This window comes from Merops nubicus, unplaced genomic scaffold, assembly GCF_000691845.1.
Source record: "Merops nubicus isolate BGI_N331 unplaced genomic scaffold, ASM69184v1 scaffold3562, whole genome shotgun sequence".
NCBI lineage: Eukaryota > Metazoa > Chordata > Aves > Coraciiformes > Meropidae > Merops > Merops nubicus.
The window spans coordinates 25801-43702 of record NW_008591398.1 but is presented as its reverse complement, the minus strand read 5'-3'; the positions used below and the strand labels follow the sequence as shown (position 1 = coordinate 43702).

At 39.7% G+C, this 17902-nt stretch overlaps 1 protein-coding gene across 1 annotated transcript in view; it reads left to right on the top strand.

Moving 5' to 3' along the window:
* The window catches only part of ROS1 (ROS proto-oncogene 1 , receptor tyrosine kinase), a 68861-nt gene that overhangs the window by 40962 nt on the left and 9997 nt on the right, over window positions 1-17902 (top strand). The window contains exons 32-43 of the mRNA XM_008950233.1: window positions 515-691; window positions 1715-1889; window positions 2357-2474; window positions 4537-4724; window positions 5362-5454; window positions 6158-6293; window positions 6667-6829; window positions 7106-7170; window positions 9826-9955; window positions 10984-11081; window positions 11702-11905; window positions 13027-13161. Coding sequence (XP_008948481.1) covers window positions 515-691; window positions 1715-1889; window positions 2357-2474; window positions 4537-4724; window positions 5362-5454; window positions 6158-6293; window positions 6667-6829; window positions 7106-7170; window positions 9826-9955; window positions 10984-11081; window positions 11702-11905; window positions 13027-13161 — 1682 coding nt within the window. The remainder of the gene's footprint in view (window positions 1-514; window positions 692-1714; window positions 1890-2356; window positions 2475-4536; window positions 4725-5361; window positions 5455-6157; window positions 6294-6666; window positions 6830-7105; window positions 7171-9825; window positions 9956-10983; window positions 11082-11701; window positions 11906-13026; window positions 13162-17902) is intronic.

Here is a 17902-nt window from a genome sequence, read left to right as displayed (position 1 = left end):
TTGATTTTGTGCTTTTGTTAATGATTTGAACAATATAATGTGGAATAGATATACACAAACACACAAATACCTATGTATCTATGTGTATTTATGTTAAGTATGCGTATGCAAGCATAGGTCATATTTGATTGTGGCTTGATGGAAAGCAGTGTGCTAAGGCACTTCCTCACCTTCTGTTTTTGGTGATTCTAAAACACTGCCTAGCATGTGATGTGACATCTGCATGTCTGTGTAGGAGTGTGTGGCATTTAAGAAAGGTCTAGAAAGAGAAGATATCTTGGTACAAAAATGAAATGAGAAACTAAGAAGAGTCTTTGAGGAAGGGGACGCTAGACCATGAACTTCAAGCCTGAAGATGTGCAACATTGCAGCTGTGAGGCTCAAAAACTTTCTATATCTATATTACCTGGATATTGTCTTGTTTGAAAACAGCTGGTTTTACAAACACTTGGAGCTGCTAAAGTCACCTTTTCAACTGGTCTGGTGCTGTATAGTTCATCTGTTTCCTTACTAGGTCCTTGCTTTTCATCCTGATGAGAACTGGTTTTCTGAAAGTGTCACTGTTATTGCAAAAACTTTTGAGACTCCACCTGCACCTGTCAACATAGTTCCCAGAAATACAAGTTTGCAGCTAGAATGGAGAGCTCCTCTGCATGTCAATGAAACCAGCTTCTGGTTTGAGCTTCGTAAGGTAAAAATACCCTCTTGTTTTTTTCCCACATCAGACAAATTTAACCCATTCTGTCCTGTTGAGCAGGACAGGGTGTCAGGATGTATATGGAGACTCTCAGTAGATAATTTGGGCATGATGACATCAGTCTTAGTGGTTCAGAAGGGGCAGAATGGGGGCAGTGTTTGCCAGGAACAAGGGGGAGTGCAGCTGTAGCATTTAGTACACCATAGTATCAGAAGACATCCTGGATGACCCCACCAGGATTCCTCACAGGTCTCGTGTTTCAGCAGAGTCCCCTCCCTCTTTCCACACTTCCCTCCCCCAGCCTGGCTTGTAGCTAAAAATCCTATGTCTACTCTGCACAAGAAAGAGAAAAAAAGGGGTTTCACAATTAAATATCAGCTCAATCTAGTATATGAATTTTATTTGGCTGTGATATAGGTTAGGACAAAATGCCAGAGAGAAAAACAGGTCTGGCAGTGCAGACTGTAGAAGCAAGTGCTGCAGTGACAGCAGCATGGATGTAAGCTTCAGATGTTAAGGTCTGGACCACTAGACACAGAAGATGTCATGTGCTAAACTAGATCACATAGATTCCTTAATATAGATAATCAGATTCGTTAAGCCTACACCAAACATCTCCCTGCTCTAAAACAAATATAGCACAATTGCGCTAAACTGCCTCCTTTCAATTGCATCATGGCAAGCTGAACTGAAGGACAGGTCATGGTGACTCAGAAATACAAGCTGCACAGAGATAAACAAGGGAAAGGCCTCTTTTGGCTGTGCAAAGGGGTCACTTAATCTGTTGTCCTTTGTGGCTGCCAAGTCTTGGAGGTCTCCTGAAAAACAAAGAAAAAAACTAGATTTTGTGTCCTTGGGCTCTACAAAGACAAAGTCCTGTGATTGAGGTGGCACGTGCATAATCTCTCCCCTACAACATTAAAAGACAGCAAAGTGTTTGACAGACCCAGGAATAGAGCTGTGACATGTTTTCAGCAAAGCAAGAAAGCCGATCATGATGATATTTTATTTTTCTAGTGGCAAACAAAAAGTGACTGGTTTTCTCCTGCAAGCATCATGTGCACAACAGATCTTGTTTACACATGCAATCTCACAGGGACTCTTCCTTCCACCAACTACTTTGTGAGAGTAACAGTAGCTTATGTTACAGGAGTGAAAAGCACTTCGTCTTCAACAAGCTTTAAAACCACAGGTAAGCACTTTGTGTAAGGTAACAAGATTGTAAGACTATTTTCAGGGTGTGAATATTCAAACATAATACTCTGTAAAATTTAGCAGGCAATTTTCTTATACTAGGAACCAATAGTTGTGTATGTTTGAAAAAAAAAAATCATCATACCAATATATGCAAAAAGTATAGGAGGAAAGAAATGAGATTCAATTCCAAGTGGAACAGAGGAAAAGAGTGAGTGAAACTAAAATGAAATGCCTATATGCATGTGAACTTATAACTACTGATGGAAGACTGCATCTGAATGACAATTTTGACATCTGTCCATCACAGAGAGAAGGCCAAAGATTTTTTCTCCATTGGAATTATTGACATAGATATGCCTAAACACCTACGTACACTTCTAAACTTTTCTCTCTGCCTGTTAGCCCTTTGTCTTGAAATAAACACATTTTAAAAGTTCTGTTTCTTCCACTGTTTGGCCTAAGCTGGTGTTCCTAGTAAGCCAGGAGTTCCAAAAAAAGCAGAGGATGCTAAAAATTCTGTACAGTGGGAAAAAGCTGATGACAATGGAAGCAACCTGACCTACTACGTCTTAGAAAGCAGGTAAGCTATGTGTGCAGACACTCATCCCACAGGGAGCAGCCCACAACAAATCCAGGTGTGCAGGAGCTTTCAAGCTTGGCTCTGATGAAAAGAGTAAAATATCTATGGTGCAAATGCCCCTTCTCATGGGGTTTCTTTCTTGACTAAGCTAAGTAGCTATAATTTATAGAAATTCCTGGAAAACTTAGAAGAAAATATACACTAATAATACTTCCAGGCCAACCTTGAAATACAGGGATATATTTGGATATACGTTGGTGAATGAGAAAATTTGGAAATATTTTCAAATCACAAATTTGAAGCTTGTAATATGTATTTTCAGCTAAAATATATGTAGAAGTATCTTAGTGTTCAGATGATTCATGAAAAGGTGTTACACTGTTGCCAGAAAAAAATCATAAGGTATTCCCGCCAACATGGGATGACTCGATAATTTGTAAAGTGCTCTGTCATCAAATACAGATTGCCTGGACTGTACATGTCACACTCATTAGGCATCTATAGAGTGTTAATTCACACTTATTCCTGCACTGACATTGGAAGGGCTGAATGGACACGTTAGAATAATTTGCTGTGGGCAGTGGCTTTGAAACTTCACATTTTTTTGACGGCGACTCTGGAGAAGTCTATTTAAGGCAGGTTGAGTAAGGCTTAATTAATGCATTATTTAAAAATTAGGAGACTGTCTTCCAGATATTCCTATCACATTGATAGAGGGAAGCAATTTTTTAAACAGCTATTATTTCTTTCTCCTCAGTTAGCTTTGCTTATAAAAGCTAAGGACAGACAGCACTGTGGAGCTGGGCATACTTTGCCTATATAAGTTTTCACCCAGACATATTTTCCTGGTGCTGTAAGCTTCCTCCATACACTTCTGTGAGCATACAGCAGCACTGACCTGCCTGCTATGAGACCACAATAATTTTGATATGCCAACAGCCAGTTTGTACCTGGCTTGCTGTGGATGGGTAAACAAAGGACAGTCCCTTGGCCTGTGTCATGGCTGTGTGTTAGCTACTGTGTTCTACAGGCTCCAGCTCCTTATTCATCTCTGGAATCATAATGCATCACTGAAGTGTTGGGGTATTTTTTTAAAGGAAATAAGTTTTTCTCCTGCAGTTTGAATGTGCACATGATGATTTTGACTGAATTCCGCTTTAAGCCTCATCATTCTTTTACACCAGGTAGAAAAATGTTAGGTAAATTGTACAGCATTCTAGAAAATATGTGCATGGCACTTTGAAACAACCCTAGTCTTTCATACAGCTCTGATAGGGATGTATATACACCAAGGACATGAACATACAGTTTTCCCATGTCTTTCGGTTTTAGAAGTGTTTGGCCTTTTTTTTTTTTTTTGCATTAAAGTGTGTTGGGAGAATGATTGACATATTCATGAAGATCATTTCACATGAAATATTACAGTCTTGTGTGACATTAAATGATATTTCAGATATGGCCTTTCAAGTTTAAATACATGGTCTTCTTTTGGTTGGTGAATAATCAGCTCTGAATTTATTGTGAGCAATCAATCTCAGTCCAATGGGGAAAGGAAGAAATAACACCCAGCAGTCAGCAGATACTAAGGGAAACTGGCTAGCTAAAGAATTGTGTCTTCACTGCCAATGACTTGTTTCCTGTTTAGCTTGTGAAACCTGATGCACAAGAGCCACTGAATTACTCTAGGTCCAGGAAAGAAAAAACCTCTAACAGGGCACAAAAATAAATGCTTATATTTTTTTCTGAAAGCTAAATAAGATTTTGAAATCTTGGCTGTGAGGTGCACACTGAAGCAGGTGAGAGAGTGCTGGAGCTTTTTATGTCTAAAGTGTTCTAGCATTTCATTTCCAATGCCAAGCTAGAGATGTGTAGTTCTTAGCATTGCTGAAATGGCACGATGCAATTTTCTGCTCTGTAGCCAAAACCCCATGACCAGATTGAGCTTTCATGCAGGCATGTGAAGGCCATGGAGCTGAAATGAAGAATGGCTGAGGCAGGGGGGGAGGCTATAAGCTCACCATGTTAATGACATACCTGTGTTATTTTGCTGTGCCTGTTGCAGGAAGCAGTCTGACAGCACCAACAAAGTGAAGTCCTTATGGGAAGTGGTTTACAATGGCTCCTGTGACAGTACTTGCACATGGAAGGCCAAGAACTTAGAAGGAACCTTCCAGTTTAGAGCAGCAGCTGCAAACGTGCTGGGACTTGGAGAATACAGTGACACAAGCAAGGATATAATTTTAGGTGAAGGTATGTCCTGTACTTTCTTATTCTATTAATCAGGTTTTTTATTGAGAATTAACATATTGATTTATGCAGAGACACCTGCTATTTTGATAATGATGTTGCTGCACAGGTAAGGTAGTATATCTAAGAGGTAATAAATTGTGACATTTATATGGTAGTCCCAGCTGCCAGTACTACTCCAGGCTCTTTTGCACAGAACAGTGGGTCTGAAATTTGCTTCTGATTACTTACCTGCTTTGTCTCTCTGGCCCTGCACTCTGAATTATGGAATGATTCTTGAAACAAAGTCTAGCTGCCACACAGGGTTAGGATGTGAGGATCAGTTCTTGCCTTTAGCCAGAACAGTAGACCTACACTCTGTGGGTTTTTGAAAACCCCACCTTGAGCAGTCAAGCAGTTCATCATTTTGCCTTTCTCTGTACACAGTAGGTCTTCGCCCCAGGAATGGCACAGAGCTGAGGGAGGAGGATTAGTCTGACCAAATATAGACATCTACATACAGCCTACAGGAGAGCTTTGTGCAGAGGAAGACATTTACATAGCAGGCATCTTGAGGGTTCTCTGAGGTTTGCTCAGCTCCATAGGACTAATATAATTTGTATACATCGTCATTAACAAATTTTCTCCTTTTATTTAACAGATATCATGATCTCCCCAGACACCATCATTGCCATTGCTGCTGTGATCGGAGTTGTTGTGCTGGGCTTGACTGTGGTCATGCTATTTGGTTTTGGTATGTGGCTGAGTTTTTTGCATGCCCTTGTTTCACCAGGCCTCCTTAAAAGGCAGTTCAGATGGCAGGAGATTATCAGCCTCCAGGTTTAGGGAAATGCTGAACAATCCCCAAGCTGGGAGCTGGCAGAAATTTATACTTTCTCATCCTCTGAGGCCCTAGTCTGGTTGTGTTTTCAGTATTGACAGGACACCAAATCACTCCATCCTCAGGCATTTCTTGATGTTGACTTCTTGCAGTGAGAGCATAGGAATGCTGAAGGATTTCTGATGTTCCCATGTATCCTTATAAAAACTTGCACTTTATAATTCTCGAGCTGGATATTGCATTTACTCACCAAAAGGTCCCATATTTTTCCTCTCAGGCTTTACTCCTGAAGAAAGGATGTATAGATTACCCTGAGATGTAAATGTCCACATCTGATGGTCCTGCCCTCTTACTCGTCATTTTCTCCCAGGGATACAATAGCAGCCCTTTGGGCTTGCGTCTTGACACATACAGAAGTGGAAGCCTGGCTGATTTCGTAGTTTAAGGAGCAGTTGTCTATGTTCTGTGGCAAAAAAACCAGTGACCAGATGGAAATGCTTTTCTTACATGAGCTGCTGGGTGGTCATGCTGAACATAATAACGAAACCCCTGTAGCCTACTGCACTCTGGGTTGCTCTCAGAGTAAAATATCTGACAGTCTACTTTTCTGTTTCAGTATGGCACCAAAGATGGAAATGTCAAAAACAGGCCTTGCCTGGACAGATAGTGTTTGTCAAGGAAGATAAAGAATTAGCTCAACTCAGGGGGATGGCTGAGACAGTGGGACTAACCAATGCCTGTTATGCTGTAAGGTATGTCCTTAGTGCAAACGTATTTTCAGAACAGAAACATCTAGGAGGGCTTCCCAGGACTGGTACTCGTCAGTGCACTCATCCCATTCAGTGCTCTGAAGTAGGCCCTGCCATGTTGGCTCCCTGACTTGCACCTTGGCCTGGATTGCCTCTAGCCCACCCTGTGCCCTCACGATGACAAGAAATGCAAGTGCTTGGGGAAGGAAGAAATCTTGGTGTTTTCCAATACTTCCAAAACATCCACGCTTCACCTGATCAGGCCCTTAAATGTCTCTGGTGAGACAAAGAGTACCGGTTTCATTTGAGGAAGTATTTCAATGACATTTCAAACATTCTTAGATATGAACAAGTGACTAATATTGCTGTTTTGTAGCACACTCCCTTCTCAAGCAGAGATTGAATCATTGCCAGCTTTCCCTCGGGACAAACTGAACTTACACAAATTGTTAGGAAGCGGAGCATTTGGAGAGGTATATGAAGGGACTGCAGTAGACATCCTGGCAGAAGGAAGTGGAGAATCCAAAGTAGCAGTCAAGGTAATTGCAGCTGTGTATTTCTCTGGCAACAGAATGGGATGGGCAGAGAGATTCGACTCAGGAGCCATACCACAGAAAGAGGTGTTGACAGATTTAGGTATTCCCTTGCAGTATTTCTTGCAAGTCACTTAAATCTGAATCTATCTCTTTGTAATGATTGCTGGAAAATAACATATATTTAAGTCCATGTCTGTGTCTGATTGCTTTACTAAAGTGGTATGTAGTAACGGTGGTGGTCACCTAAGCGTTATTACACTTCTTCTTTCTGTTGAATAGACTTTGAAGAAGGGTGTGACAGACCACGAGAAGAGTGAATTCTTGAAGGAGGCACACTTAATGAGGTAGGGACAGCTTTCCCACTGAGCACCCGTCAAAGCCAGTATCATGTGAGGGTGGTGGCCTTCAAGAGGAAGGAAAGCAACATTTTCCTTTGAACAAATTACTGTGGCATTATTGGCATGTTCTTCTGTTTCTGCTAAAAACTCAAATTACTGCTAATGAATTTTATTAAAATAAAGCTGTAGAAATTGTTAGAAAAATTCAAGATACAGACTAAAATTTCAGCATGTTCATACCAGATTTATTGGGTTTTGGACTGATACATTACAGTATGCTTGCATTCCTAAAACTAGGTTGTTAAAGGCGATTGGGCAACATTTGGCTAATCCCATTTTACCAGAATAAACATATCAAAACAAGCTGATGCCTTGAAGTTTCAATTTAGTGTGGGAGCTGTTTTTTAAAATGTACTTATATACCACTAGAGGCTGCCACATACCTCTTCTGGTGAAGTAGGTTTAAAAAAATAATGCATCTGTCACCCGTGCAAGAATTTTACATAGAAAAGTCTGTGTGTAAGCTAGAAATCTGGTATTCCAGAGTCTCCACAGAAACAAGTAGAAGTTCAACTGAAGTTTTCAGCTGGTAATGTAAGACTGAGTGTGTGGTTTAGTTTTCAGATGCACTTCTCTGACTTTTATTTCATGAGTGCAGAATTAGAAGCATCTTTTGAAAAATGAAGGATTTTATATCCTGTACAGAAGACATAGTGCTATGAATTTTGAAATTTGTTTTCATGGCACTCTTTTTTGTGTTTATATATTTTTTAAAATCTTGCATTTTTTTGCCTAACTTTTTCACACATTCTACACTAGATAAGGTAAGAGGCTAGTGAAAAACAAAATAGAACCATGTCAGTAAAGTGTAAATTAATGACAAGGGGTAAGTAGCATGTATAAACTTTCTACAATCTATCTTTAGTCTACATAGCAGTCATAAACCCAGTTAAGATCTCTTTACTGTGTAGTATGGAAATGATATGTATGCACACTAAAAATCTCTGAAGCATCCCCAATTCTGATTTCTTACTGCAGCTAATAAACCCAACTCAGAAATACTGGAAAAATAAATCATTGGAAAACATCACATTTCAATGTAAACACTGATGCGAGCCCTTATATACACCGATACAATAAAAGATAGAAATGAAGAGAATAGAAAAATGTAACTATTATATATTCCTAGTAGTCTTTAAAAAATAATAATAAAACCCTGTATGTTTTATATGCTTTAAATCTTTCATTATTTTAATGTGAAAAACTAATTATTTAGTTCCCTCACAGAGGGCTTAATGATTTTTCTTAATATTCATCTGTAAGGTCTCATAAATGAAACCAAGGGGAGGGAGGAAAAATAAGTGGACACGGTTGTTTACAAACCTTGATGTTAGATATTTAAATGCAACTTTTACTTTGCTTGCTTTTTTGGATGTTCATTAAAACTTATGTTGTAGTGTTATTCATACTGTCCTATTTAAGCAAAGACTATTTTTTTTCTTCTCTTATTGCTATGTAGCAATGGGGAAATGGAGTTGCCTGTATTTCAAAAAGTCATTTGATATTGGTCATTGGCAAGCCATTTGTGTACAAATATACATGGCAAATTCTTGGGTGTATCCCATCACTTGGGAAGTAAGGAATGACAGCTCAGTAGAGAAAGGGCTGCTCGACCTGTAATGAAAGTGCCAGGTGCTATTCCTCCTCTTTTTCTTCTTGAGAGTGCCAAAGTTTGTCTGATTGAGAGGTATGTGCTAGGGGCTGAGGAGAGCTGTCAAATCTGAAATCACACTTTTTGCTAGACTCTTTGCTCACACCTAAGATTATGTGACTTGAAAGTGGTTAGAAGGAAAATGTCTCTCTGGTTTATTTGTTTGTTTATGCTGGTGCATTTGGCAACATTTTGGATACCACCAGTTCCCCTGATAGAGTCAAGTTTCTCTGACTGCTGGTGCAAGTCTTTTCACACAGCAGTGTGACAGGAAAATAATTGTCCAGCATAAGAAATGCGATTGTAAAAACACAGGCACTGACAGTGCAATAAACATTCTTTATTCTTTAAAAAGTGCTAGGTCTGAGAGTGTTGACTGCTCTGTGGTAATCTCTATCTTTTTGGGCAAACACAGGCAGTTACTAGCATATCTGCAAGTATTCCTTGTGCATATTTTCTCTTGAAAATATATTCTGAGAAACAATTCTTCTCCAAATTGTGAAAATAGTATGTTTCACCTTGTGCTTTTGCCTTTTTCTGTGCATTCCTCTGAATCAGCAGTTCTACTGTGATCAGAGTAGTAAAAATAGTCTATTAAAATAGACACCTTTAATGAGCAGGTGGCGATTTATGTTATTCCTAGTTAGGTTACAATTTGGTTACCTTCCTTTTCTTATTGGAAATATGATTAACTGTGCTTTTAATATGCATGCATGCATTAGAGTGCCCATCAAAGTACAGTGTCAGCCTGTCTTTTGAAAGGATGTCCCTGAACTCTCCCCATGACCAAGCAAATCCAGGCACTGGGAGTTACTAAATCATGTTGTTGGTAGAGGGAGCATTGTAAAGGCCCAGCTGCTTATTCATTGCTTGCAGCTATATGCACTTTATTACCTATCAACCAGGTGTATTTCTTATGTGCAATCTTACAGTCATTTCCTTCTCTTCAGTAAATTTAATCACCCCCACATTCTGAAGTTACTTGGCGTGTGTCTGTTAAATGAACCTCAGTACCTTATACTGGAGCTGATGGAAGGAGGGGATCTGCTTAGTTACTTACGAGGAGCCAGAAAGCAAAAGGTGGGGAAAGACCATAAGACTTAGACTTTTAAACTTTAACTGCCCAATTTCTCATTTTTTTCCCTTTCTCAAAGACTATACCGATATTCAGTTGTTTCTATACCTGCCAGGTTTGACCTGGCTTTTACCTTATGCCCTCGGACTTCAACGTTGAGTGCTGACCTTGCATTCAGAGTTGTGAAAGAGTTTGAATGTCATTAGACCATTAACCAAAATTGTGTTTTCAGTCATGAGATGTCTACTGAGTTTCTATCTTGGAATACCATGAACAGTTCTTTAAAAAGAGATCATAAATAATGGTCATGTATCTGATCTATTAGGGCTCATAGGGGTTCTTTTTTTTTGTCTTTGAATAGCAGCAGTATCTTTAATGTGCTAGGCATAGTCCAGGCACATAAGAAGATACTGTCTCTGTGCACATATTTTCAAAGCCTTTAGAAGAAAAGAGGAGAAAATAATAAAGAATAAATGCCTTTAATTATTTTTTTCCTATAGTTAGCATGAAGTTTAAGAATATGGGTGGTAGAATTGTAGGTCAAAAGGACTCAACACTGAAATTTAATAGCATTATAGCAATTGTCTCGTTCATTTACATGATCAGATCAAATCCACAGTCGGTATTGAATGCTACTGAAATGTATATATATGTATATATATGTATTCTAGTTAGAATAATACATTGATACAACAGCAAGGAAACCTGATCTGAGAGTAGGAGGAAATTCTCAGGGTCCTATTTCTTCCACTGCACTGAAGGAACAATTCTGAAGGTCCCAGGATATTCTTAGCCCCAAATCAAAGAACAGGATGTGTTCACCCGCCTTGCAGTGCAGTGATCTGACAGTTTACCCTGCTGGTAATTAGCATGTGCTCTGTTGACATGCAGAAGTTTTGCACCTGTGCTTTGCATGTTTTAGAAAAATCCTATGCATTCTAAATGAGAAAACAATACTATCTTAAAGGGAGGCTGTCATTCTGAGCTTGTAAAACTGGAATACATGGCTAACTTCTGTCTTTGTTTATTGTAGCTCCAGCATCCCTTACTGACAGTGACTGACCTCTTGGATATATGTTTGGATATTTGCAAAGGCTGTGTCTATCTGGAGAAAATGCATTTTATACACAGGTACAGAACTTGTTCCCTTAGTCTTCCATGGTTTACCTACAATACTGGGACTAATTATCTTTCCTGGGAAAAAATGCCTAGAAAGATGTCACAATGTAACAGGAAAGGCGAGAGCACTAGAGTAAAATTTAATCTTACTCTTTTCTGCAAAAAAACACCTACAGTTCTCTCTCAAAATGTTGGACTACTCGAAGATCTGTATCCAGGACTCATGGCGCTCATCATATCCCATGTGAAAAAGAGAAGGGCAAGTAGAGACATGCATTTACTGCCCTCATCTGCCTAATGGGTAGCTACAGAGGGCACAGAGCCAGACATTTCTCAGAGGAAAAGATGAGAAGCAATGGGCACAAGTTACAGCAAAGGAAATTAGATAATATTGTTCACAACATGTGGGATCAATCACTGGAACAAGTTGTCCAGAGAGTCTGTGTCATCTCTGGTCTTGAAGACATGCAAAACTTAACTGGTTGAGGCACTAAGTCACTTGATCTGACCTTGAGGTTGGCACTGCTCTGAGGATGGACATCTTGTTGAACCAGATGACCTCTTGAGTCCCTTCTGACACGAGTTATTCTGCAATGCTAACTCCATCATCTTGTTTCTGCATTATAAATCAGGGACCTGGCTGCTCGCAACTGCCTTGTGTCAGAGAAGGAATACAAGAGCTCCTCCCGCGTAGTGAAGATTGGTGATTTTGGACTTGCCAGAGATATCTATAAAAATGACTATTATAGGAAAAGAGGAGAAGGCCTACTCCCTGTCAGGTGGATGGCTCCTGAAAGCCTTGTTGATGGTGTATTTACAAATCACTCCGATGTCTGGTGAGTAATAGCAGCCACACAGCTGTGGGAATAATCATACTAAGTCCTACAGCAGTAAAATATTGATTTAGAGGAGGAAAGATAAGGTTGCATATTGCCATCTTTAATAATTTTTAGGTTAATACATGTTTCCTCCTAAGTGATATTTTAATGAGCTGATGAAAAGTTTGGCACCATGACAGTACTTGCATGGATATATTTTTTAGTGTTTTGAGCTCTAACTTTGGATTTTGGCTGGAAAGAACTAGTGTCACTCATCAAACAATTTTGTACTGGGCCCACAATGTGGTTTTTGCTTAACTGGGAAGTGAATTGACTGCCTGCATGTTGTTCCACTTTGTTTTCCATTAGGCTAATTGGCATTTCCTTCCTATAGCCAAATACTTTCTCCTTAGCGTTTCACCCTCTTCTGGTGAATTCATTTTGGAGCCCAAATTTCTCACCATCGTCAGGGGAAGGTCATAGTATCTTGCTGTGAAAGTTTGCTTAAAGTGTGTATTTGGGTGGGTTTGAGTTTATTGTAAAGAAGCAGAAACGTGCTGTCAGGTGGCATGGAAAAAAAGCAAAGTAAACCAGATCCATTAAACCTGAGATTTACACAGCTTTAGATTTTGGTAGCTATAAGTACTCATGGTGGACTATAGCCCACCAACCTTGTCCAAGTCCTTAGCCCTGGCAGCCCATCTATTTGACTGCTACTCTTACATTTATCTAACAAGTTGTTTAGTGCTCTGTGCCAAACCAAATGAGGTGCTGATTGCTTTGTGAGTGGTGCTTAGGAGAACTTGTCTCTCTGCCTTTCCTAGGACACCTCTAGAGATTTCTAAATACTTGTTTAAGTGAGAAGGACATGCTCAAACAGAGAGTGCTACCTAGGGCACTCAATGTCTTCTAAGCTGCATCTCAGCCGTTCTGGGAAAGTCTGTCAGTTCTGCACGTTTATTTTAGCTATTCCAGAGGCTGACTTAAGGGTGTATGATTTGTTTCATTAAAAATTAAAACTTGTTACTCACTATTTTTGTAACTGAGTCTTGTTCTTAGGTTAGAGACGTTTTAACTGTTGACAGGGAGGTTGGTTTTGACATCCATGGTAATTAAATGGTTTTATTGGTGTTCTGTAGGGCTTTTGGCATCTTAGTGTGGGAAACATTAACTTTGGGTCAACAACCATATCCAGGTTTCTCCAATACAGAAGTTTTACACCATGTACAAGCAGGAGGAAGACTGGAATCTCCAAACAGTTGTCCTGATGACTTGTAAGTTATTTTTGGGTTTGTGTTGTTGGTAATATTTGTAAGAAGCAAGAGGCTTACTGCCAGTTGGTCATAATTTTGAATGTTACTTATGCTCTTGAAGAATTCAACATCCTCCCTTTTTTTCTTCAGATAAAACAGCTGGCACTTGTAGCTACCAGCCCACTACTAATTCACCCAGTAGTGCAGCCTGTAAGAACTTAAGTGTCAAAGTTGAATGGTTGTTTTTGGTCTTTTACACAGGATTACAGAGAAAATATAAAGTCAGTTCTGGGCATGGGTCTGGCAACAATGTGATAACAGGCTGAGAGTGCCTGATGGTATTGGTTAGAAGTTAAGATGGCTTTAAGAAATAATTTACTTGTCCCTGTACGCTGTGAGCCTATGATAGCAGATATAACTGGCTTTCTTAATGATAACTGCAGGAATTAGGCTAATACTAGAATATATGCAGAAAATAAATTGTGCTTTCTTTGCATATATAACTTACAAAAGCAAATAAGAGAAGCTAAAGCAGTGCAGCAAAAGGCAAGTCTGTATTTTTGGTTAGTCTTTAGCTGAGCTGGATAAACAAAGCTTTCTATTTCCATTTGTCTCTTGAGCACAACATTCAGCTTTAATTGCAAGATCCTTGCAATTAAAAGAATAGACTGAATACATACAGTGGATCAAACCCATACTGGCAGCAACTGTGTAAAGGAGGAGGTTGAGCCTGAGTCCAGCAATCGCTTGGTATTGTCTAGTTTCGTGTCTCAATTCCTGTATCACCCACTTTACATAAGCAGTCACAGCATTTGACAGCGGTCCTACTAGAAGGAGAGACTGCTTAGTGTGTGCAATTCTTACCCCGGGGGCTGAGGAAATGGCTCGAGAATAATTCTGTGATTGGATCCCCAAATCTCTGTGATAGGACTCACATCAATTACCACGCTCTGAGTTCCAGAGGGGGTGATTATTTATCATTATATAGGTATAGCTGAAACACTGTACTAGCAATGAAAAAAAAGGTAAGCTTTAACACTTGGAGGAATGGAAGAACTGAAGAGATTAGCAGTTTGTTCTAAGAACACAGTGAAAACTGGAAGTCAGAAAACAAACGAGAGCCCAAAACAATTTCAGTTGCAATATGTTTCTAATGAAAAGGGTTTCCTCAAAAAATTCCTGACAGCTGTCCTGTGTGTAAAAAAGCATAGGAGGTAATGTATACCCATGTATTATTTTGATAGTCAAGCCCACACAAAGGCCCCTAAATTGTCTTTAAAATGAGTGACCAAGTCTTCAGAAGACTCAAGAAAACTTTGCTTGAAGTAATTTTTAAGGTCCCAGATCTGAAATTTAGCGTAGCAGGCAGGGCTTAAGTGCTGGTCTGCCTGTTGTAACTTGTAGGATGAGGGCCTAATAGCAGTACGGTAGTTTTGAAAGCCAAGGGGCTGAATGAGCTCTCAGACTCTTGTACCATCTTTTATCTCGTTTGGTGAACACTCAGCACCTGCATGCAGCTTCTGTCAGTAGCATGAATAGCTTTTGCTACTTTGCTAGGTCATTAATGGCATGCTGGGATTCTTGACATTCCTGTTTTTTCCTGCTCCCCTCCTTGTGGTTTTGAACCTGCATCAGGACATCAGCAGTCAGTAATTGTCTCCTCGGCACTTTGGCTTGCTCATTGTCATTTGACAAAACAAACCATCAGTGATAGGAAGAGAGTTCAAAGGCCAAACTACTTCAGCTGAGAAGTGTTTAGGAATCTGTGGTAGGGTTACACTGCAAGGGCAAGTAGAGCTGACACAGAAACCTTGGGATGTAAAAGAGCTAAGGAAGTAGGATTGGTTTTGGTTTTTTTTTTTTCAGCAGGGGGGATAAATTCTCCCCTTCTCTCCACAAGATGTTTCTCCAGGGAGTAATCATGTGCTTTCCCTCAAAGAAGTGTGGATAGGTAAAGCTTGGTAATGAATTAGAAAAGGAGCATGAGGATCTATAAGTGAGCCACATTTACTAAAATATGAATTAGATGTATGAATGGCACTACTTTTGCAGTCAGAGATCAACATCTGGCACAGCTACCTGAGTGTGAGGCTTGAGTGCAAGAGCATGCCAAGGTTTGGACTGAACTGAGCTAATTTAACATAGGTCCTCAGAGACTGTGGATTACAGTCATGAGAAGTTACACAAGCGTGATGCCACTTGCAGACTTGAAGCTGTGGTTTTTAGTTCTGGGAACAACCACTGGAAGGATTTGGAGGGTGAGGGAGAAGAAGGGCTTGCTCAGAGTGCATCAGTTGAAATCAGGGACTTTGTTTCATCCCAATAAATTTTCTTCTTTGCTAAGAATATCCCCACATCAATTATATTTTCCACCTTGTGAGAGAGAAAGTTGGTAATGTCCTGTAGCTTCTGTGCACATTTCAGCAAGTGTTTGCCTTCGGTCTCCAGTATTATATACTGAATATTTGTTCTTTGATTTTCCAGGCTCTTGAATTCTTATTTGTCCCATGTATGCAGCTCTGTTGGACATATGGTTACCAGTTCTGCCACCCAGAAAAAAACCCAGTTATGAAGTATAGGTGTGTAGGTGTACATCTAGGGGTACAGGCTAGTTCTTAAACCTAATATAAACCTTTAGTTGATGATGTATTTGGATCTGTTATTTTCAACTTTTTCCTGAAGGGCTTTCCTAATGAAGTAGGGAAATTCTCTGAGTTTCTTCCTCATACTGAAGCAAGGCAGTATTTGCCAGCCCATGTTTGGTAAAAAATATGAATGTCTTCAAGCTGCCATTTGTGCACATCTTGGCATATTAACCTGGCTTTCACCCTCCTGACTGGTCTCATGCTGCTGCATTTCTGGGCTAGTGAAAGTTTATGTCACATGACTTAAAACTTTGGATGCCACAAGATGCCTTGAAAGCTAAACCCAATGCCACAAATAGCTGTACATGCAAAATTTGCAGAAGTATTCTGAGAAAGCATGGAAGTTTTTGTCTTCAGAAGCCTAAAGCCTACCTGAATTTAATATTTTGTGAGCAATATTAATTATATCTGGTATTTTAAGTCAACCAGGAAGAAATTTGATTTAAGAACTAAGAATACAGAGTATAATTAAAACAAGAAAACCCTAGTTCTGAATGTTTTGGCAGGAATTAATATCCCCACTCAATAACAAAACCGAATGGCTTTATAAAGCAGATTGTCCAATAAAAAAATTAGTTATTTAGAAAGAGACACTGGTTTTAGGAATAGTAAAATATTCCAAATTCACTTTTTTCATGTTCTTGTTTCATAAAAGAAAAGAAGGTATATTTCAGTTGTATATAAGGAAAGAAATTGTTTACAATGTGGGTGGTGAGACACTGGAAGAGGTTGCCCAGATAAGTTGTGGATACCCCCTCCCTGGAAGTGTTCAAGGCCAGGCTGAGATGGGGCTTTGAGCAACCTGATATAGTGAAAGATGTCCCTTCCCATGGCAGGAACATGGAAACAGATCTTCGAGGTCCTTTCCAATGCAAACCATTCTATGAGTCTATCACTTGTGTGTAATATCTTGTTTCTTTTCCCCTCTGTTGACCTATGGCTGTCTGTTTCTTCCTTTCAGTTAGATGAGCAGTGTACTCAGCTCTTCTACTTCATTGCTACGCCTTGCACAAGGCTTTGCTCATGAGAAGCCACATGCTAAGCTGGTAGAGCACAGCACCAGAACTTACATTTTTTTCTTGGATATCCTACCAACCAGCATGACCAGAAAGCAGATTCTGTGGCTTCCAGTACCCAAGACTGGCTTTTGAATTCAATACAATACTTTGCTGCAGCGGAAGGAAAATCAGAGTAATTTCACCTCATTTTGACGCCTATTCAGTACTTTTTCATCTCTGTTTCCAATGTCATCAATTACCAGTATACCTGAAAGTAACCAGATTGAGTGATTCAGAGCATCGGGAAGTCACTACTACTTTCTAGATACTTAAAATGGATTTTCAAGATTTCGTGGGATCCTTTTGAAAAAACAGAACTACTCTGTCCAGCTCCACAACCACACAATACAATCAATGAAATGTGGTTCTGAAACACTTTTTCTACTCATGTTTCTCACCCAACACTATTGTTTTAATGAAAAATATAATTGAAAAATCCGAAATCAAGAGATTTCTCTCACCTGTCACCAAGGGTTTTGTAAAAGACACAATTGTGGTGAAGGACAGAAGTCTCCTTTCTAGGATGGGTAAGCGAGGATCTGAACAAACCAATTCATTTCACATAACTCAGTAACGCCTGGTGTCACATAGCAGCAGGTCTGGAAGGCTGTTTGTCAAGGGAGGATTTGAACTTAGGGCTTAGAGGTGAATACTCTGCATTCCAGTAGCAGCTTCCTGAATCAGCCTTTCACTGGCTGCTCAAACGCTGTTCTTGATTTTGAGACTAAGACCTCTCTCCACTCCTAACACTTAGCATGTCCAGGTGCTGGCTATGTTTTGGTTTTCAGCATGGCTTTTGTGGGATTTGGTTTTGTGTCTCCTGGACTCACCTTGAGTAAGCAATATAAACCAGCCCTATCCTTCAGACAAACAGGAGGGGCAGTTTTCCACTGAATGGCACAGATAATGTTGTGCAAGGTGAGCTAGGATCCCTACATGCAGAGGAAACTCATACCATTTTTGCCCTTGATGGGAAAACTTACTCCCATTTGTTTTAGTTTGCAGGTAGAAGTCTAAATTAACCCTCTCTGTGCTGGAGGGTTTGCTTTGAACTTTCCC